At 49.0% G+C, this 27,957-nt stretch overlaps 1 protein-coding gene across 5 annotated transcripts in view; it reads left to right on the top strand.

Annotated features, from left to right (window-relative positions):
- The window catches only part of Actr3b (actin related protein 3B), a 92,059-nt gene extending 64,406 nt beyond the window's left edge, over positions 1-27,653 (top strand). For all 5 annotated transcript variants that reach the window (XM_060373773.1, XM_021636891.2, XM_021636892.2 and 2 more), the window contains 6 exons: positions 1,571-1,714; positions 3,559-3,732; positions 5,058-5,150; positions 24,657-24,782; positions 25,844-25,927; positions 26,789-27,653. In XM_060373773.1, the coding sequence (XP_060229756.1) occupies positions 1,571-1,714; positions 3,559-3,732; positions 5,058-5,150; positions 24,657-24,782; positions 25,844-25,927; positions 26,789-26,884 (717 nt within the window). In that variant the 3' untranslated portion in view covers positions 26,885-27,653. The remainder of the gene's footprint in view (positions 1-1,570; positions 1,715-3,558; positions 3,733-5,057; positions 5,151-24,656; positions 24,783-25,843; positions 25,928-26,788) is intronic.
- The last annotated feature ends 304 nt before the right edge of the window (positions 27,654-27,957 follow it).

Genomic DNA, 27,957 nt, shown 5'->3' with positions numbered 1-27,957 from the left:
TTGGGTAAAATAATAATCAACAAAATTACCCATAAAGCTCTCTAGACAACCACATTATATACTGCACAGCCTTTCAGGCTTTAAGACACACACACACACACACACACACACACACACACACAACGTCCCCATTTTAAATTGGAACAGCCTATGTCTAGTTTGTGTTCTAACCGTATAAATAATACTAAAGTTATATTTTGCACATTAATTTAATGATGCTGTTACGGTCAAATAGTCTGTGAAAAATAATTACCTAAAACCGTGGGGGTGATGCTAAAGTGGCATGGTGCTGACTTTCCTGCTGCTGGCTAGGTGGCGTGCTGCAGCCTTCCGTAATGCTCATTCTAGGAAGTGGTGCACGTGAGGCTCACAGCGTGACGGCGAGGCGCCCAGTGCTGTTAGAAATTAACCTAATCACTCTCACATACCTTTGATCTCCATCTGAAAATTTTTTTTACAAATACTTGCACCTTGCAGAAAGGCCTAATCTTCGGTCTAGAAGTCAGGAACACGAGCGGCAAGCCCAGGAGGACTTGGGGGAGCTGTCCTGGCGGCCTATCTGTGCCTGTACTGAGAGTGCTTGCCCGCAGCAAGGGGCAGAGCCATGGTGCAGTTCCACGCCCTCTCTTGCCCCTGGGCCTGTGGCCCAGAAGCCATGGAGTGCTAGAGTGTGAGACCCAACCACCGGCGTCCCGTCTGTATGTTTGCAGGCAGGCTGGATGGGTGGCCAGGCTTGTGGCTTCTGTGGCAAGTGTGTGCCCACAGAAGCTCCATGAGGGGACTGTGGACTCCTGGCATTAGCCCTGCTAGTTGATAGCAGTCATGGTGGACTCCCTGTGGGCCCCTCCCAGGCATGGCTTTGGTAGCTCAGGAAGGCACCAGGGAGAATTCGGAGTCTAAGCCACCCTGGTCTTCAGTGGCACAGCCGGTTAGCTTCTCTGAGTCACTTTCAGTGTGTTGGATGGAACCATTTCTTGAATACTTAGTATCTTCCATAAAGTACATGTCTGGCAAGCAGGGTTTTATTTCATATACACTATAAATGCCCCCAGGGTATTTGCTCCACACCAAGGATGGAGATCGGAAGTCCGTGGACTCCAGAGTTTGGATTCAGGCTGTTTTGGGATCACAGTACCCCTGCTTTTCCACATTGCTAACTTTGAATTGGGAGGAGATTTATAGCTGGTTTAACGGTGCATAGACAAAGCCTTCCCTGTTTAGTTAGAGGCAGCATTGCTGTTGAGTTTACTGTTCTCCGGGGCAGCAGCTGCGTGTAGAAGCCAACTATCCTGTGCAGTTTTCCCCATGCTCCCAATGAAAACATTTTGGCTGCTTATGGAGCTTCAGGTTACTGGAGCTGTTCAGAATTTTACATAGTGAATTTTACATAGTAACGAAAGTACAGATGCAGTCATTTAAAAATACCTTAGGTACCGGCCCTCGTGAGTGAGAGCTGTTAAATTCGAGTCCAGAGGGGCGGTTGGGAAGGTGAGGCCGGAGAGTTTCTGAGTCCCCCTGGCTCTGGACTGCGGTCACTGACACAGCTGTCCCGTCTCCTCTTCCTCTCCAGGCGGAAGGTTATGTAATTGGAAGCTGCATCAAACACATCCCCATTGCAGGTAGAGATATTACGTATTTCATTCAACAGCTGCTAAGGGAGAGGGAGGTGGGAATCCCTCCTGAGCAGTCGCTGGAGACAGCAAAAGCCATTAAGGTAAAAACAGAAGGGACCCTGGCTGGTTTGGGGGTGAGAGGGAAATGGTGCTTGGATGTCCCCCTTCCATGCCATTGTCCCCCTCCTGCTCCCCTCCTGCTCCCGTCCTGCCCCCTCCCCTCTCCCCGAGAGCATGGATCTTGGTTGTGTCACCATCGAATTCAGTGTGCTGGGGACCTGAGGCTCACAGTGCGCTCTTCCTCACAGAGAGCAGCTTGCTAACTGGTGTTGAGCCACCAGCCTGTAGAGCAGAGCACCGTTTAATTGGGGCCTAATTAAACAAAACCTTCAGTTAGCTGCACGCCGCTTCCACATCTCCCTTCATGCTTCCTTTTAGAGTCAGGAGGGTGGCAGAAGCAGTCAGGAATCCAGTGGTGTCTGCCCACCTTGCACCCTGCCAATACACCCCAGAAGCCTGCCAGTCTAGGTCTCGGAGTCCTTAAACAGAGCCCACCTGCACGTCTCCAGACCTCAGTCACATGCTAGAAGAGTGGCAGGAAAATCCGAGCTTAGTAACAAAGCGCCTCTCAGGTTATTATTTAGAGTGTCTACTTGACCTCACCTGCCTTTGCATTGCTGTGGGTATGGCTGTTACAGTCCTTTTTAAAGCAATTTTTTTCCTTCTCAGCTGGCAAAACCAAAACACACTTTAAAAAATAAAAATGCAAGAGATTCCTAGGAGTGAGAGGCTGGTCTTTATGTAGCGAGAGGAGAAAGGATTTTGTTTGGCTCTGGAGAAGGGTCTGAGGTGGGATGTGACCTGTGGCCTTGAACATCTCCTTCCTCGCAAGGCTCTGGTTGCAAGCCGCAGGAGGGAGGTTAATTCCCCCGCTGTTTAGCTCTTAGCTGAGGTCTGCTGAGGCTGGTTGAGTACGAGGAACCACGAGACAAGATTTCCAAATTTTGGCTGATAACAGTTGAAAACAATCTTTTGGAGATGGGGCAGATATAAAGCAGGCCCCTATAAAAAGAGTGCTGCTTAGCCCATCCTCCTGTGCCTAGACTTTCCTTAGGGCTACAGCAAAAGGGAAGAGCTAGTCCCTTCCCCACTGGGGAGAGGTTTGCAAAGATGTCCTCAGACTTTCTTTGTAGGTTAAAATATTCCCAAGGTTTCCCCCTCAGCCTTTGTTTTTCTTCCTTAAGTGGCAGCCATCTGTTGGCAACCCCAGCGTTGCTGCCTGATTCTGTTTTTATTCTATAATCTCTGCGGTCTTATATCAATTTACTTACTGATTTCAGTTGCCTAGTGTCTGACTTTCAGCTAGATTGTCTCTGACAGGGATCTAAGTTGATCAAGCCACTTAAAATACCTGACCAGCAAAGTACATTCTCAGGCACATTGGGATCCCTCTGCAAGTAGCTATCTAACAGGAGGCTAGAGAACACTCCATTATAACCCCCCCCCCCCACACACACACGTCAGGCTGTGCTTGGTCACTGCACTCTAGAGTTCAACAAGCTTGCTTTGCTCATCCAGCCATGGGCAGTAGTGAGGCAGGCGTCTCAGAGGGAGCCTGAGGGCAAGCGAAATCTAGATGGAGAGAAGGTGCTGGTGCTTTATGGGTTAGATACTATTTCAGACAATATGGCAACAAAATCAGGGAGAAGATGGTAGTGATGAATAGCCAAGTTGCGGAGAGGGCAGACTTACCTGCTCACAGGTAGTCACGTCCAAGCTGAAAGATTAGCAGGACACGCGTCTGGACAGTCCAGCCACGCAAGAGTAACAGGGCAGGCTGAGATGAAGTCAGATGTTTGTAAGGTGTGGGTTCCTGTGTGTTTGTTAGAGGGCAGAGACTCCGGCAGTCATTAATGCCTGGCCACGTCTTTTTGTGTGTGCACAGGAGAAGTACTGTTACATTTGCCCTGATATTGTCAAAGAATTTGCCAAGTATGACGTGGATCCCCGGAAGTGGATCAAACAGTACACGGGGATCAATGCGATCAACCAGAAGAGGTTCATTATAGACGTTGGTTATGAACGCTTCCTGGGACCGGAAATATTCTTTCACCCTGAGGTAAGATGTCTGGGCGAGTACCTAGTGCAGTGGCTGTGGAGCAATGCTGCCCCCTGGTGTGCACAAGGAGCATTGCTCGGTAAAGGGTTCCCGGCGAGCGAGCCGGCTGCTTCGCAGGAGGGTTCCGCTGCCCTTGTGGCTGCCTGGTTTGCCTTGCTTCGACTTCCCTGTTCTATCAATTAAGGTTGGGTTATCCTCTTGGAGATGAGGAAGCTCTTTGAAGAGTAATAGAAGAAGATGGGTTTGAAACTGATCTCAGCCTGTGGTAATAAAACAGTCACTAATTTCAAGTTGTGTCTGCACTGGTGTCTGTGTGAAGGTGGGATTATGACAGTGTCCATCCAAAACCGGTGGATGGCAGCTGGTGAACTGGCTCACAGCTCTCAGCAGCTCCAGCTCCAGGGGGTGTGGTACCTTCTTCTGGTCTCTCTGGGCACTGCACTCACACGCACAAACTCACACTCAGACACACACCTACACACAACTAAAAATTAAAATGAAAATAGTGTTATTTGAGACTGGGTGTTGCCTCCTTCCTCTGAGACTGTTGGACATGCGCTGGGTTTTGAAGTATATTTCATATGTGAGGGAGTTGACCTTTTCCTGCTTTAGTTCATTTAACACATGCGGTTGAACCCCAAGGTGCTTGTTCACTGGGACCGGTGCGTGGACCGCCCTGCTCTAAGGTCACCAGCCATATAGCATGCTTTCCCCTCACAGCGTGCCTAACTTCCTTGTGGTATTACTACATAAGGATAATACTCACCGTATGCCACCGAGCGGGTTGTGTGTCCTCCCCTTTCTCTTACGGGCACGAGGTGCTATGTTCTCCTCACCAGGGTTGTCTGTCCTTGTGACTGGTGGATATTTTTTCTTCTCTGAACTCACACACTTCATGCTCACATCACTGCACGCACACGTGGTCAGTCATATGGCATTCCTTTGACATCCTTTCATTTTCATGCGATGGGTTATCAGGTCTAGTGAGTTGTATATTTGCCGGTTACCTTTAAAGAATGTTTCTGAGGAGCCTGGAGACATGACTCCGTGTTAGGAACACGTACTGCTCACGCAGAGGACCTGAGTTCACTTCCGCACCCATGTCTGTGGCTCAGAACTCTCTGCCGCTCCAGCTCCTGGGGGATATGATGCCCTCTTGTGGTCTCTGCGGGCACTGCACTTTCATGCACAAACCCACACTCAGACATACACACCTACACACATAATTAAAAATTAAAAACAAAGACTTAAAATGTTGTTTGAAAACAGTTTGGGTTGCTTGAGAAAAATGTGTAACTCTTCTTTCATATTTCCATGAAATTTAGTTTGCCAATCCAGACTTTATGGAGTCCATCTCGGATGTTGTCGATGAAGTCATACAGAACTGTCCCATAGACGTCCGTCGGCCGCTGTATAAGGTATGAACTGCTTGGGTAAGGTGCTTTCACATCATTCCCACCTTAGAGGCCCGTAGCTGTTAGCAGTTCATGATACGTGCCCTCATCCTGGGACTTACTCTAGCTGTTTTGAGAGCTCTGTTTTGTTCTGCTTTTTGAGACATGGCTGTCCTGGACTCACTTTGTAGAGTGGGCTGGCCTCGAACTCACAGAGATCTGCCTGCCTCTGCCTTCCTAAGTGCTGGGATCACAGGTGTGTGCCACCACACCTAGCTGGTAACTGAGAGTTTTACTGAATGAAGAGGAGTGGAATGTTTGGGAATATGGCACAGCCGACCAAGGGATTCTTAAACCTCTCACCTTCCTCCTCCTCCTTGATTTCAGGCTGGCCTAGGCTGGGAACTTGTGAGTCCCCTGCCTCCACCTTTCTAGCACTGGGGTTTCAGGCCCCGTGTCTACATGCCTGTCCTGAACTCTCCTTCTTGTCTGGCAAGCTAGATTTGGAGTTAGACAGTCTGAGCCATACGCACTGGTTGAAAGAGAAAGATTCGCCTCATTCAGGTTATCTGGGAACTGCTCCTATTCTTCCATGGGTACTTGGGGTCAGTGCTGAGGTGGCATGACAGCTTCAAGTGGGACAGTCAGGTCAAATATGCACATGGAGCATTTTTTCCCCCAGAGTTCTTCAATTGTCTGGAATAGTAAAAGTTGAAATGAGAGGAATCTAGTCATTATTACGTAAAAGGAAACATGGCTGACAGCCAGTTAGCTAGAGCAGACATCACCCCTTCACCTTCAGCTAACATGTGCATGCGTGCATCAAGCCCTTGACCCTCAGCCTCATGATGCCACAGTGCACTCTGCACGTGTAGGCCATCTGCATCGGAAACAGAGGAAGGCGTGTGTTTACAGTGCACTAAGCGTTGCTCCATTCCACGGTGGAGGCCGCACTCCTCTGAAGGAATGTGATGAATGGGCCACATCCCCACGAAGCAGCCGCTGGTGGGAAGGCAGCTTCTGACATTCAGCGCATCCGGATACAGTCACAGTTCTGAGTGACATTTACTGAACAGTTAAAGCCTCTTTGGGGGCGGCTCATGCTTAACTTCCGCCTTTTCCTTTTTGTGTTCTAAAATTGTTTGGAATTTTCTAGTTGATAACCTTTTATCGTTAAAACCCAATTGTGGCTCTATTTTTATTTGTTTTTATGCCCCAGGTCAACCCCCTACCCCTCAAATAAAAAGTACCAGGAAAGATAAGCTAAAGAGTCTGGAGAGTTGCGTAAGGTGGTGTGCGTCCGCTGCGCCACTCTGTAGTCTCACTTGCATGGCTCCGTGCTCTTGCTGGCGAAGGTAGGAACATAACATCGCACAGCTGTGGAAGGGAATGTGGCTTTTGCTTTCGTGTGACTGAATGAGAACTTCCCTAATGCAGCCCACCTATCTCAATGGAATTTACAGACGGTGAGGTGGCAGGGGGGGGCCTTGGAGGTCTGTGGGCACCCTTAATTCATGACGACCCTGTGCTTTACGGAGAGAAGAGGGCAGGGTGGGTTCTTGCGTTCGTTTTATTAGGGAAATTTTCCGTTTCCTAACCTCCTTGATTAGGGGTGTTTGAGTAAGGCCGTGCTCACTGCACGAACCTCCTCTTACTGTAGCTGTGATGCCATTGCCATTCTGGAATTACTCATTTATCAAGCAGCACTGCAGAGTGTGCTAACCCAGAGGTCAAGAAAGCTTTATAAACCAGCGACGTTTATGAGATTTGATGAGCTCTGTAGTACTCTAGGTCACAGTCACTCAGTTACTGTTTCAGGACTGACTGGAGCGATGGGTCACAGGTGGGGAGGAACCTGGCTTATGAAGAAGAGGAGAAAGCGAGTGCTGGGCTAAGAACGAGGATGGTACTGTCGTGCTCCTTTGACCGGAATCGCCTCCTCCCTCACCACTGCTGTCTGGAGAGTTCACTTTAAATTCTCATCTGCTTTTCTTTCTTTTGGTTTTTCTGACAGGGTCTCATACTATAGCTCAGGCTGACCTGGAAATCACTGTGTAGCCCAGTCAGGCTTGAAATTCATGAAGATCACCCTGCCTCAGTCTCCTGAGTGCTGGGACAGGCATGGCCACCAGACCCAGCTTCCATCTGCCTTTTAGGCATGGCTGGCTAACTGTCCTCTAGCCCCTCAGAAGCTGGACAGAGCCATCTCTGTTTACAGTTTTGCCTGCAGTTCTGGTACTCTTGTCCAAGTCACCCTAACTGTGAGTAGGTACTCCAAGGATGTCCCTACTGATATTAATGGTGGCACCTGACACTGGGGGATACGATGAGATGCTGATGAGCTGTAGATATCTCTTTAGAGTCTCTGTCTGTCTCTTCTGCTCTCTGGATCCAGTATATGGTGAACTGCATCCCCGGTGTTTGGCTCTTCAGAAGACGCTGGCCTTGAACTTGTGCCTTCTGGGTATTGGGCTACAGGAACCCACCACCATACCTCAGAGCTGTTCCTACAGTGGTTGTATAATAAACAGTAGAAATGGGGTCCCGGCCATCCACTGTAATTATCTTGGGTAGTGGCAGATGTGCAAGCCAGCGGTTTCTTGTGGATCATGAAGGAGGTGAGACCAGAGTCCATTGTTTTAGGGCCAGGGATGGTGGAACTGCAGGGGGAGCATGCTCTTAGAAGAGGCAGTTTGGGGAAGGACTGGAAAAAAGAGCCTAATGGTTTTATATTTAATATTTCATTATAACAATAACTATCATTATAAAATATTATGTAAATGTTATTTTAAATAATGTTAATTATAATATCATTATAAAAATTATACAATATAACTAAATATATTTAATGTAATTACTTTCGTTTCCTTATTTATTTATTTACAGGATGTTGCTATGTAGCCTAGGTCAACCCTGAACTTGCAGTCATTTGCCTCAGCCCTCTTGTTGCTGGGTTATTTGTATAGCCTTTGCTAATTTTAAAAGTGTCAGTTTTCAATAGTCCTGTGCTGAGAGAAGCCACATGATTATAAGTATATAAAATTCCAGATTTACTTTTTGTGTCTCGCTGCTTTCCAGGTCCTGTTCAAAAGCAACCCTGAACTTCCAGCTGAACAGATGGTCCTTGAAACTACAGTATCAGTTGTAGGCCTCAATCATTTCGTAAAGAGCCGTGAGGCCCTGAGTGTTTATATGAACTGAGTTAAACAGTTGCCTGCAGCCACTCCCGCTGGGCCTGCCGATTCTATCCACATAGCACAGACAAACTGAGCCAAGCCCTTGAGATGCCAGTCCGTGTCCAAGGCCCATCCGTGCCGCTCTGTGTTAGTGGGCATCCTCATGCAGGGTCTACAGTGTGCCGCGTCCCTGAACTTGTATGCGTTTGGGAGAGTCAAGGTTGGGTTTTGAGCCAGTGCCCCATATCTTTGAAAAACTTAGGCCTTTCCCGCTTTGTCGCATGGCACATCCAAGAAGAGAAGGGGACCTTGTCTGCCTCTCCCGGGGGTAACCACTCCTCCGCTGTGGGTTTGAAGAGGCTTCAGCTTGGCTGACCGTCCAGCTTGGGAATGTCACCGCTGTGCCACCGGCCGCATTTGTGTGTGTACGAAGGTAGTAGACACGCAGGTGGTTGTCCTCGTTAGCGTTTCTGTTGCTGTGACGAACAGCGTGACCGGAAGCAACCTGAGGAGGCAAGAGCTGATCGCCTGTGTCCCAGTCCGTCGTGAAGGGGATCCGGGGCAGGTGCTCAGGGCAGGAACCTGCAGGTGGGAGCTCATGCGGAGCACATGGAAGATTGCCCCTTACTGGTTTGCTCCTCCTGGCTTGCACAGCCTGCTTTTTTTATAGCACCTGAGCTGGGCTCGGGTCAGTCAGTCAGTCAGTCAGTCAGTCAGTCAAGGAAGTAAACCACAGGCTGGCCTACAGGCTAGTCTGGTGGGGGATATTTTCTTAATTGAGGTTCCCTCTTCCAAAAAGACTGTCAACTTGTGTCAAGTTGAGGTAAAAACTAGTCATCATGGTGGTAGGGGGTAGGTAGGCTGGTAGGTAGGTATGGGGCTGCTAGTTGTTCCTGTAACCTTGGGATTGGCTTAGAATTCCAGTTCCACCGAGAGTTTGGAAAGGCCGAGTACAGTGGAGTTGGCGACCCTTCTTGTCATTTATCATGGAGCTGAGCTCTCTATCCTGCACGAGAAAGGAGAGTCAAAGGAGGACGCCCTCTCTCCTGTCTCCTGAGACGTTCGTTGGTGTAGACCAGAACTGACTACACCGTGAGGATTTAGCTGTGGAGAATTTTGTCTTTCTTGCGGCCGTGGCCATTGAGGAGGATCCTCAGTGGGTTACCATCGATTTGGGGCTTCTTCAGGAAGCTGTCACTCCTCGGTTGCTGCTACAGCGTGGCCAGCCCTTGGGTCACTTTTCTCTCTCTGGCAGTGTTTGGTGGGTACCCCAGAGCTTCTACTACCACCGCTAGGAAAGGGACTGCTTTCCAAAGCCAGGGGTGCGGTGGGTAAACTGAGATTGAATATTGAGACTTACAAATGCCCACTTTATCTGTGTTAGCCCACCAGGTGCAGCTGCTAGAGGGATTGTTTTTTGTTTTTTGTTTTTTTTTCCCCTCTATGGCAATCTGAAACCAGGAGTTGGCCAACTTTGCCTATAAAGGGCCAGATGGTAAATCTTTTTGGCTTTGCAGAAGCCATATGGTCTTTGTCGTGTTTACTCCATTCTGCCAGTGCTGCTGTAGACAATATGGGCACCCGTAGAAGACACTAGATCCTATGCAGTGTTATTTACAGACGCAGCCAGGGAGCTTGCTACAGACAGTTGAGCTGCTACGTGTAGTGCTTTCTATGTCTTTGAAAGTTGTGTGGGACTCTCTTCTGGCTGGCTGTGTGTACAGGCGTGTCCAGTCAGTTCAACTGTCAGGTCCATGTTTTGAGAAGACTTGATGGGATTCTGGTTGCTGGGCTTCTCAGGGGTGCTTTAAGGTTTGCAGCTTTGGCTGGTGGTTTGGGCTGGCCTTGCCCAGCGAGAGCCGCAGGTTGCTGATGTAGCATTTCTGCTCGAAGGATGTTTGAAGTGGTCAGTCCTTTGCCCAGATGGGCTAACGTTGTGTGGGATGGAAGGAGAATCCTTTGGATGCAGCATCTTGGAGCAATGGTGTTTAACTATCATGTTTTCCTCCTGTGCAAGGCGTACTCTATTCCGGGGCCTCTCTAAGTCCTGTTCCTGAGTGTGCATGTACTGACAAGTCTTTTTCTTTTTTTTTGTAAACACAGAAATACTGTAAGAATACATTTTCATTTTATTCCCAGATGTGGGGATATGGGGAGGGACTATGATTTTCCTCGTGCTCTAGCAGAGGCGTGGTTTTGCCAGCTGCAGACAGTTTCTGCGATTGTGTGACATTTGGAATTCTGGGAACTTTTCAGAGGTTATATAAATGCTAGAGGCCTGATAGGTTGGTGGTTGGTGGTTATTTGGGGGGGGGGCGGTGTTAGTAGTTGTACTCAAAGAAGAAATAAGAAGTTAGATTCTGGGATCTCTGTCTCTCCCCTCTATCCTTCTTTCTTTCCTATCTACTGAAAAGGGGTGAGACCAGGGGGATAAAGGATGGGAAAAAGGAGAATTCAGGAAGTAGCAAAGACCAGCTACAAACAGAAGAAACAAGGGGAAACAAATTAGATTCAATTTTCCTCTCTCTTTCCTCTCTATCCTTCTTTCTCTCCTATTTAGTGATGGGGGTAAAGATGGGGGTAGGTGGTAAAGGGTGAGGAAAAGAGGAACCACGAAGTAGGAAAGACCACTGCATGTGGACATGAACCTGCCGTGGAGAATATCCTTCCACCTCGGGTTCGCCGTGGCTAAATGGACAGATACATAGGTGTGTGAGCATCTGTGCATCGCGGAACACCTGCTGTCTGTAGGGGGCACCTCTGTTTCCATTCTTGTTCCCAGGAACTTCTCCATTACCAGTGTTGGACCCCTCCTTGCTGGGTCCTTTTACACTGAGGTAGCAATCAGTGGGCCAGAATGATTGGAAAATGTGGTCTAGGCCCAGGGAAACTCAGAATGGGGAACTAACACATTTACTGGACCCTGATGGATTACCTGGATGGTGCGGTGCCCTCTCCCATCCAGGGATGAGGATATTGGGTTCCTGACCTCAACCTCTTGTGTGTCCTCTCTCCAGTCTTACACCTTTATCTAGACAGCTATGGTGAACATACTAACAAGAAGGGGAACCCCAGAGAGCTCCTGGGGAGTGTGGAGCAGGCTCCGTGGTACCCTGGTCAGCACCAGAGGGTGTTGTCTCTCTTCCTGTATGGAGCCTTCTCTTCCCTGGAGGAGTCCAGACCTGTAGGGCCGAGGCTGTTACACTTCCCCCGTTCACAGACGTGGTGACCCTCAGCGGGTTCATTGTGATCCAGTGAGTAAGAGGTGGCTTACGTTAGGCTGCTGGGAGAGCCGAGACTTTCCTGGCCGTCGAGCCAACGTCTTGCCCAGGTCTCAGGCAAGAGTTAAAAAACATGTCAGGCAAGAGTTAAAAAACATGGTAAGAATAAAAGATGGCTCTGAAAATTTGGACTGTTCACTCAGCTTCGTGGCGGTGTGGTTGACGTAAAAACGGTGTATGTTTAAGGTGTGCGTATCCACTGGTTGATTTCATGTATGTATCCAATTAATTAACTTAATCCAAGTTAAGCTAATTCACTCTCCATCTCACAGCGTCCTGTGTGTGCCTGTACTGAGACACTTAATACCTACTCTCAGTAAACCTCACCATCAGACAGGAGCCTGCGTCCTGCTCCGCAGACCCTCACATAGCTGGGCCTGGGCTAGGGTGGAGGTGGGCGACTGCTTATTAAAAGCACTTCTAGAGTTTGGCTAAGTAGTCCATTCTTGGATTATCTGGTATTTGGTAGTTTGTCTTCTCTGCCCGAAGGTGGAGCAGTTAGATTGTGCTGTCATGTGACTGGGCGTCTTTTCCTCCAGTTTGTAAAGTGTCTTGGGTACCCGCTGGTCCTAGACTCACTGTTACATTTAAGGAGATTTAATCTGTATGCAGTGGTGTTCTTGTCTTTAGGAATTGATCAAAAAGCAGAAAATACTGAAATAACTAATGGGAGCCACTACAAGCTAAATGTCATTAAAGCGAATCATGCAATTATGGTAATTGAGGGACGAGCAGATTGCATTTAATTAGAGGGAATCAAGAGAGGCTTTGGGAAGGTGCTTTCTAAGCCAGTCAGACATGGCCTGTGGAGCTGGTGTGGGAGAGGCCAGCCCGGTATAGGAGCCTGAGCCTAGGCGTGGGGATCTATGCATGCATAAGGAATTCACCCTTCCTGGAGCCTGGGGTGCAGCACGGCTGGGGGGAGGGGGGAGGTGGCAGTAGGAGGATGTCCGTCATCCTGCCTTGGCACTAGGGTAGAAGTTGGGGAAAGACGCTACTTGTTCTGTTGTCTAGCAGATGTGAATGCATCTTGATGGGCTCGCAGTTGGCGTTCCCGTAACTAGTGGCTTGGAGCTGGTCTACTGTAGTAATTATCTTACTGCCTTTCAAACCAGAACAGCATGATGCAAAACAAGCGAGCTGCCCATATTATTTATTAATGTCAGATAGTTCTGCTGTCTTCTATAGTTGAAACAGAAAATTAGAAAACATACCTCCTAGCGATGTTCTTATCCTTTTACTTTATTTTCTCCCCCTTCACTGCTGGGGATCAAATGCAGGTCACTCTAGGCAGGCCCTCCACTAGTGAGCCACGGCTCAACCCATCATTCTTCTCTGATAGTCCTTTTCCAGGCTGAAGTCTAAGACGTGAGCAGACAGGAGGGCAGCTGCTTAGATTTGGGTTAGGGTCATGGGTGAAACAGGTCCAGAACTTTCAAGCCCATTCCTACAGTATTGACCCGTACTGTTTGCCTTTGCTTCTTGCTAATGTACTCCAAAGCAGTAAGATTTCTTTTTGTCTTAGTGGGAAGGGAAGCCTGTTGTAAAGGTCTGGCCGTGGCTTGCTGAGTTGAGGGATTATTATTGCAGTGATGAGAAGATGTCTCATAGTGCCCAGCTGAGGAGCATCTGCTGGCTACTTTTGCCCATCACGGGCACTCAGGATGCAGGCAACCACCTGCATATAGTGGGTTGATCATGGAGCCCGGGTTGGTCATGGCACACCAGGAGCTCCCTGAAACTCTCACTCCCCTTGCGAGGTTGCACCACAGTGGATGAACCTGTGGCTGGAGCATGCAGGGCAGTGCCACCAGCCACACGTGGCTGCTCCATCCTTCAGACATGTTGTTGCAACAAGGAGGCATTTGAAATCTTGTTTAATTTTAATTGACACAGATACAAATAGCGATATTGGGCTGAGGGCCACACTGTGGGACAGCTCATTCCGGAGTCCCCCAGGCTGGTGTGACCTGCTCAGAACAGGGAATGCAGTGAGGATGAGAACTGAAAATAAACTGTTTGGCTGGGGCTGAGGGGGCAGGGTTTGGCACTCGGGAGGCAGAGGCAGGCAGATCTCTGAGTCTGAGGCCAGCGTGGTCTACAGAGAGAGTTCCAGGATGGCTAGGGCTACACAGAGAACCTTTCTCAAAAACAACAACAAAACAAAAAACAAGACAAACAAACACATCTATTTGGGGCTAGAGAAACGGCTTACTAGTTAAGAGCTTGTGTGCTCTGGCACAGGACCCAGCACCCACATTGGGTGGCTCACAAGAGCTTGCACTCCAGCTCCGGGAGTTCCAATGCCGCCTTCTGCCCTCTGGAGGCGCCTGCACATAGGTGCGAACATGCACACATAAGTACACATAACTGAAAAATAAAATCAGCAAAAGGAGACTATTTTCAGGGCCAGGGGTGGAGTGTGCTCTGGGTGGAGAGGGAGTCAGCACCCCAGGACCTGATTTTAAACAGTGATTGAGGAGCCTGAGGCTCGCCCTGGGTCCGATCACGGGGCGTCTGGAGGAGAGGGGTGTGCCACCATGTGCTGGCCGAGATTCTCAGGGAAGACCTGGCCTTGTATGGCGTTAGAGACTGGGTTGTCCCGAGGGTGCCGAGGACTTTGGACAGGATGCACAGTGACCCGAGCGGAGGGGCAGAAAGGAAGGCACTGCTCTAGCCTGCTCTCCTTCTCTTGTCCCGTCTCTACTCTCTCTCTTCTCCTCCCTTCCTTCCCTCCAGTCTCTCCCTCCTCCCTCCCCACAGTGAAATGACTCCACAGTCGGTGGGAATACAATCCTGCAAACAACGGTGTGGCCTGAGTGGTTTTTGTTTTTGTTCTGTTTTGTTTTGTTTTGTTTTTCGGGATAGGGTTTCTTTGTGTATCTCTGGCTGTCCTGGACTCGGTGTGTAGAACAGGCTGGCCAGGAACTCACAGAGATCCGCCTGCCTGCCTGTGCCTCCCTGAGTGCTGGGATTACAGGCTTGTGCCTGAGTGGTTTTTTTTTTTTTTTTTTTTTTTTTAACAGTATACCTGCAGTTACACATGATGGCTCATAGGTGGCGCCATGTGTTCATCAAACTGAATTAGGAGGGCCTTAAGCATGAGCTGTGGTGCTATTACAGGAGCAGGAAGTGTGGTTACTTTGATATGTTACTTTTTTGAATAGGTACCGGAGGTGGACTTAGTGCTGGCACTTGTCCGGCCCCTCCCACCAAGCCACACCCCCAGCCAGTGCTAAATATTAACAGTGGACTTGTTGGTGGCACAGATCTCATCTTAAACCTTTTCGACTTAAACTTCAGGAGGCTGACAGGTTGTGTGTGTGTGTGTGTGTGTGTGTGTGTGTCTAATGTCGTGCCATGGCATCCTTTACCAGCAGAGAAAAGGGGAAAAGGGACATTTCCTTGTGCAAGGTAACTTAAAATGGAGATTTTTTTTTGGTAGAGATGTAATTGCAGAAAGGCTCTTGGGGGAAAAAAATCTAGACAAGACAGTGGGTTTCATGAATGCTTGACACCCACACCCTGAGCAAAGGGACACCATAGATGCAGCCAGAGCCACTTGGGGTGAGGGCAAAGCAGAGGGAGGAGGAGCTTTAGGATGTAAACATATACTTCATTGTAAGAGGTTTAGATTCTGCCGGTGGGCAAAGCTCATTATTTCTCATTTAAAGCGCTCAGTTAAGTCAGTAAACTTGAGGTGCACCAGAAACTTTTAAAAGAAAGCAGAAGTCAGTTGTATCTGATTCTCAGTTAGCGATGAACTTTTCTTACCGCCCTGAAATGTAAGTGGACGGATGGATGTGTCCTGTCATTCTGCATCCCGAGCATTCACTTAGCCCAGTGGTGTCAAAACCTCCTTAACAAACCAGACTCTTTACAAAACATCATCTTTAGTGACGTCTGCCTCAGTACTGGCCCTTTCCTGTGTTTGGTATTTGGTATTTTTCTATATGTAGGTCACAGTTTTCTTTACTGTTATGTTTTAGGGCATGCTCTACCCCAGATGGGAGCCTCTATCTTAGATGCTTTTGAGTTGAATGGTTCTAACTTGAGAACTTGCTGACAAAGATATCTTTCTACCTCACCGGATCCTTATGTGCTTTTACATTTTCAATGACAATGTTACGTGGGTTTGTGCGAGTTGCTGGGTGTCAGGAAGATGTCTTTTCAGAGGAGTGCTAGAGTCAGAACTGGAGACCATGACTGCCAGTGTGCTGACTGCTAGCGAAGACCACTTGTTTTCTGTCAGACTCCCTGCAGAGTGACACACACTGAGTTCTGGCTCCTGTTGAAGGCTTCTTGAGTAGCACCACCTCCCTGTCTTCATGGTCGGGAGTGGGTGTCCCGGAGCAGACAGCCGAGCCAGGCCCAGGTACCATGACGCCTGTTACAATCCCCAGTTTCATAGCCTTGCTTGCTTGGAGCAGGGCCCACACGGGGCTGCTGTGATGTCAGAGGCTGTGGCTGATGTAAGTAGTTAATACTCATAAAGGCATACAGGAGTATTTGGCACTCAGGAAATAAGTGCAGGGTTAAGTAGTTTAGTTTCTAAGTGAACGTTTGTATTCCCTTTCCCAAGCCCTTGAGTTCTGAGTTGGGCTGTTTGCTGCTTCCTAGCTGTGTGCCTTCAGGCCAGCTCTTTAGCTTAGGTCTCCTTTTAAACTTCGGTGTTTTAAAAGGAGAGGCGGTAAGGAGGCCTTAAGAACGACGTGAGGCTCATGTGGGACAAACAGCATGTAGTATAGTGGCTGGCACATGTCGAGTGTCATCTCTGTGATCAGTGCCTGAAAGAGGCAGCTTGATGGACAAGAGGTTAAGACTTACAGTTTAAGGAGACAGAGTCCACAGTGCCAGGGAAGGCATGGTGGTGGGTGGCTTCGTGACAGTGGGAGTATGTGGCGGTGGGAGGCGTGGGGGGGCCTAATGGTGGGGGTGGGGGTGGCTGTGTGTTTAGTGGGCTTGGGTGGTGGCAGCTGCTTTCTCACGAATCAACAGTCAGATAGCAAAGGTAGAAAAAGAAGCAGGGTCAGGCTATGGACCTCAGGACCATCTCTTAGGAGACCCACTTCTAGACCCCAATTTCCCAAACTTCTATGACCTTCCAAAAACAGTGCCACCAGCTGGGCACGAGTGCTTAAACACAGGAGCCCCGGCGAGAGACATTTCACATGCAAACCGTCTTGCTGGGCTGTTGTTACGGCCGAAGCTGCCCATCACCAGGGAATGAGCCTCACTAATTAAAATGGACAGGTGGAGATAATATGGAGGGATGGGAGGTCACGGAGCAGGCTATGATCAGGTGGGACAGCTGGGGACTTGGAATGACAGAAGATCAGCTTCGATTATGCAGCTTCAAAATGCTGCAGTTATCTTCTCTGATGGGATACCAGTATAAATTGAATTAGCTGAGCTAATTCCACTGTGGGGAGGGGAAATCCTGTGCTGTGACTGTAATAAGTCAGATTCGTTTTGACTTCCAGCAGCTGAGTGCACGCTGAATTTTACGTCCGATTATAAGTCTCTAATGAAGATTGGGTACTGTGACAATGAAGGGGAGAGAAGGCCCCTTCAGCTGAGGCTAGTTTATTGAGGGTCCAGGGCAGGAGGTGGGGGTGAATCGGGGGGCTGGGGTAGTGGTAACACAAGAGGCCTGTCCTGTGACTTCCATTTCCCTCAGTGGCGTTTAGAGGACCTGCTATATGCTATCTCACTGAAGCAGAAGCTGTAGAGGAGTGCTGCTTTCTTGCTTGCTCAGCCTGCATTCCTACAGCACCCAGAGCCACCAGCCAGGCTGACCCCGCCCCCACCCCGTGGGCTGGCTCCTCCCACATCAATATTCAACCAGGACAATGCACCGCAGGCCTGTCCTGTAGGGAAATTTTCTCAGTTGAGGTTTCCTCTTCCCAGAAGGATCTAGCTCGTTTCGGGCTGGCACAGAACTAGCCCGCCCAGGGCTCAGTGTCCTCCTGGAGTGTGGGAAGGGCTTGTGGTCGAGTCCTGGGTGTGACGTCTCTGCATGGCGGCTGAGGAGTACCCCGGGAAGGTGAATGCTGGCTCTCCCATTCATGCTTTACTGATTCGTTTATTACAGAGCTGTAAACATGCTTTCTATGATCTTTAGTTTGGATGTGTGTGTTGCAGGCATGTTTTCCCTAGTCTGTGGATTGTCTTAATTTTCTCCGTTACAGATTTTGAACAAGGACAGAAATGTTTAGTTCAGGAGGTTCAATTTATTGTTATTTTTGTCTGTGCATTTTGCTTTTGCTGTAGTATCTAAAGATTTAATTTACCCTCAGGTCTCGAAGCTTCAAAAATATACACATTTTTATATGTCGTTAATTAGTTTCAGGAAATCTGTGTCTTTAGCTCTTGTATCTAGGTCTGTGGTGTGTTTTGAGTTAACTTGTGTGTCTGACGTAATGAGAGCGATTCCCACGCTCTTTGCGGTTCTTTCCCAGTGAGGCGCCTCAGTGACTGTTTAAGGGCAGTGCTATGTGTAGTCTCTGTGTAGGGCTTCCTCTCTGAAGCTGCAGAGAAGCCATGTGAGCCCCAGGTGTCCCATCTCTGGAGGCAACTCGAGATCTTATGGCACTTCAGGAGTATTCTGGTGAATGTTGGTTTGTATACCCTAGTGAATTATTATTTTTTTGGATCAAGAAATCCGTTGTAAAGACATGACAAGTAATTATAAAATTGAGCTGGATCTTGGACTGGAGGGGAAATAAAAGTTATTTTATTCATTTGATGCTATGAAAGTTATTAAAAGGCAAAGTAACAAGGCAGGAGAGGAGCAGTTTATGAGTGCAGCTGTAAAGATGGCCGCTGTGCTGTGGGGACACCTTTAGTAAGCACATACCTAAAGCGTTTAGGAGGAAACGTGATCTCAGGCGGTTAAAGGTAGGTGGGGACGGTAGCAGGGACATGACTGACCCGGTGTTCATGAAGGGTCCCCCTGCATTACAGGAGTCCCTTGTACTAAGGTTGATGGGCTTTCCAAAGAAACGTTTTCAAATACAAAAGAATGTAACATTCATGATATTAGTTGGGTCAGGTAGCGTGTGCCTATAGTCTCTGAAACAGGAAGCTTGCGAGTTTTGAGCTATGTAACAAGACACTGGGGAGGGGGGCCTGAAAGGGTCATTACATTAACTTGCTGCTCAATATTTGCCCTTTTCTGTGAAAGTGGGATTTAAGCTTACTAAAATAGCTGTTGGCAGTGACTTTCTTTTTTTTTTTTTTGTTTAAGTGAATAGGGATTTATTGTTGTTGCTGCTGGGTTGAGGTCCTGGACTTTGTGCTGGGCAGGCTCTCCACCTTGAGTGACATCCCTGTGAAAAGATGAACAACCACTGTAGGAATGAGGTGTCCTGTATTGCAGTCTGTCTCTGAAGCCAGAGCTGTGTTGGGCAAACTGCAGATTTCTGATGATCAGTGTCTTTTGGATCACTAGCTTGGTGAAGATAATTGTTGAGATTATTACCAGGCCATCTGCATAAACCTTCTCTCCCCCGTTCCCCCCTCCCCAGCGTCCTTCATGAAGAAGATAGAATTGCCATTAAGTTCAGTTGTTGTGCCAGGATCTTTAACGTGAACTGACTTGCATTCTGTGTTTGATCAATATTCTGCCTCAACGAAGTCATCTCACAAGCGAGCCTTCGGGGGCGGGGGGCAGATCCAGATGGCTGTCCACAGGGTGGGAAACTGAGAGGACTGGGGAGGGGGGTCAGGACAACCAGGGGGGCTTCCAAAAACTGGCACTTCTTCGGTGACCCATTGCCATTATCACCTTTCCTCTTGCTGTTTTCAGGGACGTCATTTTCCTAAACTTTACTGCTGCTGCTGCTGCTGCTGCTGCTGTAATATTTGCACACACCATGTGTTTTGTGCAGCTAGATGTCCTTAGAGCCTTCTCTGCCCACTCCCACCTGCCTCCCCTGTTCAGATTCTTAACCTTTGCCAAGTACTTTCTGAGATACAGGACTTAGTGAATTTCCTAACTTCCGAAAGCCTTTCTTAATGGCTTAGGCTGTCTGTATTTTGCCCGTATTTATGCAGCTGTGTTTTCAGTTTTTGTCACACAGTGTGGCTTTTTTTTTTTCAGCCTGTGCTGACCTCTGTGGGGTGAGCATAGACACTGTGCTGAGCTGTGAATGTTTCTCAGTGAGGAAGAAAGCATCTCAGATAGCATACCCGCCGTGTGTGGGAAGGACATCCCGGAGAGTGGGGGACAGCACGCTGCTGCTGACCTCTTTCGTAGAAAGGACATCTCTTATACCCCTCACTGCCCAGTCACCAACTCTTCTGGGCACCTGCTTCCTGACTGGTGGCTGGTTAGGACTAGAGTTTTCTCCGGTCAGTATCCTGACCATGCTGACCCCTGTCACCATGTGAAGGAACCCTTGGGATGAAGTCTGCGAAGTGTGACCGTCAGCAGCCAGACTCATCAGCCACAGTTGTGCTGAGCGCAGGCTGGCTTGTCTGCAGCACTCATGTCAAGTGTCCCCAAAAGGCGGGACAAGTGGCAGTTTTAAGGAATGAGAGTGTCCGGCCCAGCACCTCTCAGACAAGGACCATAACCCAGCACAGCTGTCTGCTGTTAGGAAGACCTTAAAAGTGTTGTTGGCATTTGTGTCCTTAGGAAAAGCTTCAAGGGGCCACTGGCCCCTCTCTCTAACTAGTAAATAAAAGCCAATTCTTCCTAGAGCAACAGATGCTGGATTCTATCCAATTAAGAATTAGCTGAGGATGGGCAAGGATGGAATGTGACCTAACTGCATGATTCTGTACTCTGGCTGGTTGTCTTTTCTCTTTTCTTTTCTGAGCACTATAGATAAGTCCTTCTAGATTCCAGTTACTATAGTATAGCAGAATCTTGGGGCACCGGACCTGTCAGGGGGCATCGCATAGCTTCTGGGGAGCCTGGGCCCTGCTGGGCGCGTGCTTGCTCACCTCCGTATGGAAAGTAGACACCCCAGTGCCAGGTGCTGTGGTTGTTACAGAAAGTCATTATTCCTGCACACGACAGCCAAAGCGAGGTGCCCATATTAGATTCTAACACTGGACACACATATGCATCTCACAAAGAGTTCTGGGCCCTAACCACAGAGCTGTGGGCTCTCTCCCTCTCCGAGATAAAGAGATAAAGATAAAGGCGTGGAGTATGCTCCGCCTATACCTCTTCCTCCTGTCCCAGACACTGCATACCATGAGTCCAGTGGTCTTCTGTGTGTATCCTCACAAGGGAATCTTTTTTGTGCCAAGTAGTCTCCATCATTGCAGAGGCAGATGATGGCGTGACTGAGGAGGGTCTAAAGAACAATGTCCCCCAGTCTCAGTGTCAGGAAAACTGGGCTTCTGAGCAAATATAACTGGCAATATTGCAGTCTCACTTCTCACAGACCCTGCGACTTCCATCACCAATCAGGGACCCTCTTTCCTGACTGCCACAAGGCAGTGCTGGCTATGATAACACAGACCCACTTGCCCTGGGTCCCCAGGCCTGCTGGCCACACTCTTTTTATCCTGATTCTCCCTCTATGCGGTTCATTCTTTTCTACTGGATAAGCTTCCCTGATGGTCTCTGCAAACAGGCAGCCATCTAGCTGGGAAGGTGTGCATTCTAGAGCTAGGCAAACAGAACACGGAAGCAGGATCATCTTCACACAGAATAGGGACAGAGTTCACTAAAGATTGCTTAGTCCACAGGCAACTCAGGACTGCTGAAGATGAGAAAATCAGTGTGCTCCAGGAATGAGGGTACCCAATACCAAGTGGTCAGTCTTGAAATCATCCTATACATATAAACAACACTCAACAAACTGAGCAAGTTGTATTTATACGTGTGTGTGTGTGTGTGTGTGTGTGTGTGTGTGTGTGTGAATAACAATTAAGATAAAGAGGTCATGGAAGGGAGTGGGGAAGGAAGATAGGATGAGTTGGAGGGAGGAAAAGAAGGGGAATAAAATGACATAATTATATTCTAATTTTAAAAATGAGAAGTAAATCTTAAAAAATTAAAAAGAATGGTCTAGTCCTCCAACAGAATTCCTTTCTCCCTTCCCTCTGTCAAGCCTGAAAGCTTGAGCACTAGAATGTGACAGCCAGGGGCACAGCCTCTGCCCTTACCCAGCACTGTCACTGGGCAAAGGGACTAAACTCTGTGAACCAACAGACATCTGTCACGGCACTGGGCTAAGATGGGAGCACACTCTGTCTTGAGGAAGGGCTTCACCCTCTAAATCTAGACATCCTTAAAGGGGCATGTCACCCCAAAGAAGCTTGTTTAAAAAAAATGTAACAATCACATTTTAAGATACAAACTTTCTGTCATTGTAGAGAAAGACATTTTAGAAATACTATTTTGGATCTGTCAACAGTATTCATTTTAGGTTTTCCTGAAATGGTTGAGACAGGAGATTCCCTGGGAGATTATGGGCCAGCCATCCTGGGGTGTGCTGTGGCCAAGGGACAAAGTGCAAGGTCAGGACCAACACCTCTGACCACAAACACCTACACTCACATCTGAAGATGCCCCACCCACCCTCTCTGTTTGTCTCTCTCTCTTTCATCACACATGCATGAAAGAAAAGGCTTCTGTTGTTCTGTTTTGAAGTAAAAGTGAAGTTTAGTTTTCACATGGAAGCTCGTGTGACAGCTTTGAGGGCTGTGAAGCCCAGGCTTGCAAGGTAGGCAGGATTGCAGGACGTCACACTATTTCTGCCAACAAACAGCCCACTGGCACAACTCCATGAAGGACCTCTCCCAGCTGGGGAGCTGTGGGGGGTTGCCTCAGAAGTGTTTCCCATCTGACCAGCAAGCTCCCTCCAGGACTCTCCCAAGGACTTCTGGCTAGAGGTGACAGCCACTCACCAGTCGTTTCTCATGGCTTTGTGGCAGAGTGTTGTCCCCGAAGGCCCTCAGCCTAGCTCCTGCAACAACGAGGGCTTCTTGCAGGCTCTCCCGAGTCTACGGGTAGGCTGCGAGGGCTGAAATTTCTACACAGACTCAGGTTTGAACTAGAATGCGTCCCAGGGCAGAAGAGCAGATCTGAGTGTTGTCACGCAGCTCTGCCCTTCTGTCTCTACTGCCCTACAAATCTCACCTCTGCTGCTGTGGCCATCAGCTTGACAGACTTACCAACAGCAAACAGCAGTGAGCAGAACAGACCTACCATAACCTGGGCTCTCTGGCCTGGCTCTGTAATGATATCCCTTTCCCATAAACTTGTGAGGGGTTGGCTGGCTAAGGGATTGCCTGGCTGCAGAGGCATCCAGGAAGGCAAGTTTGGGGACCCAAGGCTCCTTGAAGGATGATTTTTATTTTCTTTATAGTTTTCTCAAATGATATTTCCTGTCAGAAAGTTAAATGAGGGCAATTTCACTTTCATTGTCCTAAATAATCTTTTGTAGCCTGGGAGAATAGAACTGTCATCTTTCATTGTAACAGCCAAGCGGTTTAATGATTCTCAGCCTTCCTCACCCACCAAATGTCTGATGTAGTCTATGATAGAGGCTGGAGTGCTTGTGGGGCTGTGGGCAGAGGGAGGACTTGTTTGGAAATGTTTCCCAGGTGAATTGAGCAGGATTTCTTCCCACGTTACCCTCTGGAGGGCTTCCTGGAAGGCCCTGTTGATTATCAAGGCAAACTGGTTGAAGATGAATGTTAGTGATTTTGTGTGGAGGCCATGTGTCAGCTAGCGTGACTTCTCTGGCGTCTTGGTTCTTGTGAGGGTTCTGCCTGGGTGGGGGCGGGGCAGCGTGGATTGCTGTGTGCTTTCAGTTGCTTACAGTGGAGGAAAGTACCAAGGGAAATGATTGCTTGCTAGCACAGTGTCACAAGAAAAAAAAATATAATATATGCTTTTGGCTAGGTCTATGGTGAGGGATTCAAGGGGTAGGTAGTTATTAATGCCATGGGCAGTCAGACACATTGGAGACTGAGAGGTTCAGGCTTGGTGTCACACACAGATGGCACGGTGGAGCTCTGGAGAGAAGCAACCCATTCGGCAGGAGTAGGGGCCCGCCTTTATAGGTCTCTGAGGAAGGAGGAACGTTTCTCAGGGAGACTCTGCAGCCAGGCTGTCTCTGATTCCCCTTGAGGATGAAAAAGACAGCTGTCACCTTAAAGGAAGTAAGAGCTTATTCTGGGGGCTGGAGAAATGTCTCAGCAACTGGGAGCACTGAATGCTCTTCCAGAGGACCTGGGTTCAATTTCTAGCACCCACATGGTGGCTCACAACTGTTTAGGAGACCTGACACCCTCATGCATACATACATGTAGACAAAAACACCAGTGCACATAAAATAAAAATAAATAAATAATTTAAAAAAAAAGTTTATTCTGGAGCCCAATTTGAGTGACTGTGGCCCAGAAATTCAGGTTTAGGCTACCCCAGATTCCATGTTCCAATGTGGAAGCAGTTTCAGAGTTTTACAGAACAAAGAAAGGTATAGATCAGAGCCAGTTTAACATACACTGGTAGGCTCATCAGAGATGTGGATGCAGCAAGACGGGGGAAGCCTTTCTACAGTTCTCAGTGCCATTCGGTGACCGTCTTAGCTTTTGGTTTGGTAGAAAATATGGTCTTCTAAGTGAATGGATTACAAAAGGCTTTTATCTTTTAGTCATGAGTTGTTAGTTCTGACTCAGAGGTGGGCAAGGAATGGCTGTTTTGGGACTAAAGTCAGCCTGGGCTAGGCAACTTGCCTCTGGAGCTGCCATGTCCCATCCTTACCCATCCCTGCAGTTCTGATAGTCTCTGCAGACACAACAAACCTGGGCTTTTTGGCTAGTAAGAGGTCTCAGGTGAGGGATTTGCAAGGGGGTGGGGTGGCTTTGCAGACTTCAGGGAAGCAGGGATGGGCGTGCTGCTGGTGGCTCTGTGAGAATGGGGGAGGGGAGGACACTGCAGGTACCATGGCCCAGCGGCAGCCTGGCTTCCGTTTCAACAGCTAGTGTCTTTGTACCTGCTAGGCCCACGAGCAGCCACATATTCTGTGGAGCAGTTACTGGGCCATCATAGGCAGCTCGGTCTCACCCAAGGCTGCTCACTGTCCGCTCCTGTCTTTCAGAACGTCGTTCTTTCTGGAGGCTCTACAATGTTCAGAGATTTTGGACGTCGTCTGCAGAGAGATTTGAAAAGAGTGGTGGACGCCAGGTTGAAGCTGAGCCAAGAGCTCAGTGGAGGCAGGATAAAGGTAGGAGGCCTCAGGCAGGCCGTGTCCTCCAACACGGGCAGAGCGAGGGAAAACCCAGCTCCAGCAGGGGACCGCTGAGATTTGACTCCTGAGTTCATGGGAGGATGGCTTTAAAATTTTTTAAAAGATTTCTCCTTATTTTTTATTTATTCACTTTACATCCTGGTCGTAGCCCCTTCCCTCCTCTCCTCCCGGTCCCTTCCTCCCTCTCTCTTCCCTCTATCTCCCCTCCTCTACTCTTCAGAACAAAGGAATTCCCCTCTCCAACCACCCTGGCACGCCAAGTTGCATCAGGACTGAGCGTATCCTCTTCCACTGAGGCCAGGCAAGGCAGCTCCTCCCTACCCCCCAGGGGATAGGGGCCCAGCAGCAGGCAACAGAATCCATGTCGGATATAATCCCCACTGCACTTGCTAGGGGACCCACATGAAGACCAAGCTGCCCACTGACTACATATGGTAGGGGGCCTAGGTCCTTGCGTGGTCTTTGTTTGGTGCTTCAACGGGAGGACATCATTAAGACCACCCACACCCTCTTTTGCAAGATCAGGCATCAGAGAGAGAGAGAGAGAGAGAGAGAGAGAGAGAGAGAGAGAGAGATATCAGGGTGCTGCAGAGACAAGATGGTTTACGGTGAGGAAATGTTCTCATCAAAGCGAAATAACTGGTGTGTGCAGGGAGCCCAGCCACGTTCGTCCACCACCACGGCTCTGAGCCTCTGGGTGCTGCCGGGGCATCTCCCTAAGGTGGGCTTTTGTAGGGCAGAGTTAGCAGAGAGCTCGATGCGGTGAGGGTGCCCGTTGCATTCGTTTTAGTGTGTGGAGGCTCACTTTGACCTTGGCGGGCCGTGCGGTGCATTTGATGGAAGCCATCAGCGAGGTTGGCTGTGTTTAGTGCTGGAAGGGAGGGTCCCAGCGAGGCACGGGCGGCTTCCTTCCCCCAGGCTCCCGGGGCTGGCGCTGCCGTATGGCGGAGGCCGCTGCTGGAGGAGACCACTGCCAGTCACTGGACGCTGGCGGAAGGACGGGCCGTGCAGACTCAACACGCTTGCTTCCTTTGCAGCCCAAGCCCGTGGAGGTGCAGGTGGTGACACATCACATGCAGCGCTATGCCGTGTGGTTCGGGGGCTCCATGCTGGCCTCAACCGTAAGTCCTTCCAGGGTATTCCGTCCTCATCTATGCCTCTCTGCTGGGCTCGGGTCAGCACTGCCAAGGACTGTTAAGTGGCGTGTGTTCTGTCTGCATGGCTTTAGACAGACAAAATGAAGGCTGCCTGACGTGAAAAATATTTCCCTATTTAAACTGCACGTGTCATTTATTCACAAGCACCCTGCTAATTGTGGGTTGTGGACAAACATGGGTGTGTGAAATGTAAAAGCGATCTAGAACATCCTGGCCTTTTCCAGTGTGTGTGTGTGTGTGTGTGCGCGTGTGTGTGCGTACAAGAAGGGGTGTACAAATTGTGTGAGGAGGCCAGAGGTCAGCGTTGGATATCTTCTTTAATCTTTGCACCTTTTTTCTTTTTGAGACAGGATCCCTCACTAGGATCTGCCTCACCAATTAGCCTCGCATGGCTGGCCAGGGTCCTCCTGTCTCTGTGTTCCCGGCGCTAGGCTTAGCCCGGGCACATGGATGAGCTCAGGTTCTCGTGTTTAAGTGACAAGCCTGCACCAACTGAGCCATCTCCCCAGCACCTCTTTGGGCCCTTCCCAAGTGATTATTTTGTTTATTTATTAAGATCCTCCTGCTGCCTTGAGTTTGATAGCAGCTATTTTTAGCTCAGGTTAACACAGTTTGGATCCCAGTAAGTGGAAACGGAGTAAATTTGCTCTTGTTTTCCAGTGTTGGGAATTGCTGAGTGGATTTTAAAAAGTGAAATAAACGTCACCCAGGTCAGGTCTAGTGCAGTCGTAGGCAGAGGCACCCCTGGATAAGGGTGGCCCCGCCCTTTTCGAAGTGGCTTCCTCTTCCCACCGGCTCGTCTCCCTCCCGCTGCTTCTGCTGCAGCCGGAGTTCTTTCAGGTCTGTCACACCAAGAAGGACTACGAGGAGTATGGCCCCAGCATCTGCCGCCACAACCCCGTCTTTGGAGTCATGTCCTAGTGTCTGCCTCGGAGCCATCATCGATGACGGTGTCTTGCTGGGGAATAAGTGTCCTTCAGAACCCAGAGCAGCCACGGCGCCTGTACATAGCAGTGTGGAATCGGTGTGTGAGCAGCGCCCCCTCATCACCAGGGCATGGGGCTGGGCGCGCTCTTCCCATTAAGCCATTTATTCAGTGCGACTGTTCGTGGCCCTCCACCCATGGCCCTCCTCTCCTTCCCCTTTCACCCTCTCTCCTTTCCACCTGAGCTTCTAGTTGACAAGTAAAGCTCCAAAGGAGTCCATCCTCACAACCTTAGAAACCACTAGAGGAACCCGGATGCAAAGTGGTTTCTCCAGAACAGAATGTAGGGTGGAGGAACCCGGGCCCTCCCAGCCTATTTTTGTAAATAAAATGTTATAAACTTGAAATACAAATTGATGTTTATATTTCCTATCATTTTGTATTTTATGGTATTTGGTATAACCGGCTAATCCTGAGCATGGGTAGGTCTGGACGTCATGGAGTTCTGTACTAAAGTGCTTAATTGTGAGGCATCCTCTGATGTATGTATAGGCCAACAAAGCAGCAGGCTTTCTGCCTCGTGTCTGCTGGGAAGTGATCATGGTTTTGGGGTGCTGTGATGTCTGAGCACTAAGCAGTGTTGTGTGAGAGCTGCTAAAGATGTCCCTGAGCTTCCTGGATCTGTTTTCCAGAAGATGATGACGTACTGTTGCCGAGTGTGGATGAAATGCGATCCGCTGTTGTAATAAAAGCTGCTAGAACCTTTGTAACTGTAGCGCTCTTTTTTAAAACTCTCCTTTCCTTGGGATGTTTAGGCCTCTCCCTCCCTTCCACCAAGCTCCCAACCTTAAGTAGGGGTCTGTCTGCCCAGACCCCTTTGTCTCAGCTAGTTAGGATCAAGGGGTTCTTTCAGGGCTCCACTCCAGTCTCTGGCAACCACAGACGCAGCTAGCAGTCTCCTCCATGCCGCTGCGCCCCGCCCCGAGAAGTGTCTCTCTCCGTCTGTCTGCTCCAAACCACCAAGCTGTCTCTGGTCTCTTGCCTCTGCTATACGCCATACACCAGCATA

This window comes from Meriones unguiculatus, chromosome 21 (assembly GCF_030254825.1).
Source record: "Meriones unguiculatus strain TT.TT164.6M chromosome 21, Bangor_MerUng_6.1, whole genome shotgun sequence".
Lineage (NCBI taxonomy): Eukaryota > Metazoa > Chordata > Mammalia > Rodentia > Muridae > Meriones > Meriones unguiculatus.
This window is presented reverse-complemented; position numbering and strand designations above follow the sequence as displayed.